Source organism: Limulus polyphemus, unplaced genomic scaffold (genome assembly GCF_000517525.1).
Source record: "Limulus polyphemus unplaced genomic scaffold, Limulus_polyphemus-2.1.2 Scaffold7217, whole genome shotgun sequence".
Lineage (NCBI taxonomy): Eukaryota > Metazoa > Arthropoda > Merostomata > Xiphosura > Limulidae > Limulus > Limulus polyphemus.
The window spans coordinates 11,529-14,421 of NW_013672827.1; the positions used below are offsets into that span (position 1 = coordinate 11,529).

The 2,893-nt window shown below is 32.5% G+C and overlaps 1 protein-coding gene across 1 annotated transcript in view; it reads right to left on the reverse strand.

Moving 5' to 3' along the window:
* Positions 1–2,893, reverse strand: part of LOC106474432 (dynein beta chain, ciliary-like) — a gene marked incomplete at its 3' end in the record, with an annotated part of 43,131 nt that overhangs the window by 10,891 nt on the left and 29,347 nt on the right. The window contains exons 10-12 of the mRNA XM_022402740.1: positions 1,662–1,967; positions 1,005–1,310; positions 342–509 (exon numbers count right to left, since the gene is read on the reverse strand). Coding sequence (XP_022258448.1) covers positions 342–509; positions 1,005–1,310; positions 1,662–1,967 — 780 coding nt within the window. The remainder of the gene's footprint in view (positions 1–341; positions 510–1,004; positions 1,311–1,661; positions 1,968–2,893) is intronic.

The window sequence follows — 2,893 nt, forward strand, 5'->3', positions numbered from 1 at the left end:
GTATACATGTATCATGGATATAAGAGAATGCGTGCATGTCAGTACCTGTAGTATTGATAGATGTGTAGGTGTATACATTTATATATATTCACTTAATTGAATACATATTCCATGTCATTATAAAGCTGCCTAAAATACTACATTAACATAAAACTGAAGATTAATTATTTAAAATGTAGGACAACTACAAAGTTAGCAATTAAAAGTTTTTGCTTTACTTGTAAATTTTGTTTTTTTCTTATCTTATGAAGCCCCATATTTTAATCCATTTAGTTCATTCCTATAGGTACATGCTATAGGTAGTTGCAGAAAACAGTTAAACAGAAGCCTAATGAACCAACCTGCAATCTAGGATTTATTACAAAACTTCCTGCAGTTGGATTCATACAGGCCACATACTGGCAATTATGGATCTCCTTTAAACTCAGCTTTGTCCTATCATACCAGTGGCTGTAGTCCAGGTGTTGTCGTATCAGGGTGTGGGGCTGAACCGTACCATACTCGTCGACCTAACAAGAACATAGTTCAAAATACCCTGCTACTAAGTCACTGATATTGTACATGTTTAATCAGGAAATAAATTAACATAACATAATTTTCATCTTAACTAATACGATACACTTGATTCCCAAATTTCATGTTTCGTTTTGTCTTTTTATATTAGAACAAAAAACATATACTAGTGCAGGATATGCAATAATTTCATGTATTTATCATGTATTATTGTAGTTATGTCATAATATCAGCTTAATCCTAAGTTTCAAATGAACAGCTTTTCATCATGCAACATTGTAACTGTGTAAGAGTTTATCAGTTTAGTTCTGTCTTAGTTTCACAAATTCTTACACACATTAATGTAAACATTATTAGAATTGTTAAAGTTAAACTAAATCCTCAGTCACCTCGTGATTAACATTTCCAGGTCAAACCCTGTAACAGAAATTTGCATATATATAAAAAGAACAAATAGCCATTTCCAGTAAAAGAGGAAATAGAGAACTTACCTTTGGCATGTTTACATCGTCAATGAAGTACACAAGACGTCTATTGCCAGGTGGTCCATAATTTCGACCTGCTTTTTTCTCCAATGGTTTCTCTAAAACCTTCTGTAACATTTCTGACGTTGTATAGAAATTGAAGGGTACATTAGCAACCATGAAGTTTTCTGACAACAAAGAAAGTTTCTCACTGATTAATACTGTTTTCCCACATCCAGCACTTCCAACAAGCATCACAGGATGACACTTCTCCATTAAAAGGTCTAGAAAGAAGCGAATTCTGGTAGTTTCTGAGGTGTGAACTAGAGCAGCCTGGATTGCAAAGAATATACATGATTGAGTAAAACGATTATTTTTTGTTAAAGTTTACAACAATGATATACTTAATTATTTTTATACTTCAAAGGCAGTTAATTAAGAAGAAATATCATGATATGGAATGAATAATTCCCCTAAATACTACGCTATATTTATAAGTAAACTTTATAATCCAGTTATAAACTGAGAGAAGTGTTCTTTACATCTCTTATCTGTTTTAAAGCATAAAAAGAAAGAACAGTAATTTCTATATCATAAAAGCAGTTTGATAAAATAATATTAACTTAACTGCAGAACGGACTGTAATTTCTACATTCTCATACATTAACAAAACATCATGGTTACCTGTAAGGGAAGATCGGGATCTAATTCAAACTTCACAACTTTCTCTGCCCATAGTGTGAGTTTTTTTGATTCACGATCTACAAAATAATCAAAGATGGTTCCTTGGGATGGAAACTTCACTGTTTTAAATTCATTGATCCACCATTTTGAAAATTCAACTCGATAATCTACCAGTTGATCTTGAAACATTGCAGCACCAAAAGCCCATATGCAAGCAAAGACAAAATATAATTCATAAACATCTTTTGGACTATCCGGTGGTGTGTTCTCGGGAATCAACAAGCAGTCAAGCAAATAACACAGCATCTATTCACAAATAAATAATGTCCTCTTCGGTAAATCTAGGATTGATAGTGGAAATTCATACATAATTATACTTAAGTTATATATTAAGGAGCTGACGTTTTACATTTTAAATTCTTAGCTTGCATTTATAAATGCAATTTCAAAGTGCAGTTCTGAAATGGTTTACAAAAACTCTCTCCAAAAGAAGAGTCATAAGTAAAGTAATAAAAAACATAAAATACTGAAAATAATTAGTGAATCAATGAAATAAAGGAGTATAAAAGGCAAGTACTACAGGAAATACCACCCTTTATTGTTTGAAAATGTGTTGAAAGCTTACACTGTGATTGGTTGTCATACAACCAAAGGCAAGTACTACAGGAAATACCACCCTTTATTGTTTGAAAATGTGTTGAAAGCTTACACTGTGATTGGTTGTCATACAACCAAAGGCAAGTACTACAGGAAATACCACCCTTTATTGTTTGAAAATGTGTTGAAAGCTTACACTGTGATTGGTTGTCATACAACCAATCAGAAAGTGCCACACCACTATAAAACCTCTAAAAAGTATAGGCAGCCATACTATTCCCAGTAGTAGCGTAAATCTAGCCATGGCTCTCAGGGATGAAGTACGACATAAAAAGCATGTACAACACGAAGTTTTGGATATTCAAAGATGCTCCGTGCAGAAAATACATGCAATAGATATGTAAAGTATCTCTAGGTATGTTCTTTACCAATATATATGTAAAGTATCTCTGGGTATGTTCTTTACCAATAGATATGTAAAGTATCTCTAGGTATGTTCTTTACCAATATATATGTAAAGTATCTCTGGGTATGTTCTTTACCAACAGATATGTAAAGTATCTCTGGGTATGTTCTTTACCAACAGATATGTAAAGTATCTCTGGGTATGTTCTTTACCAAAAGATAGGTAAAGT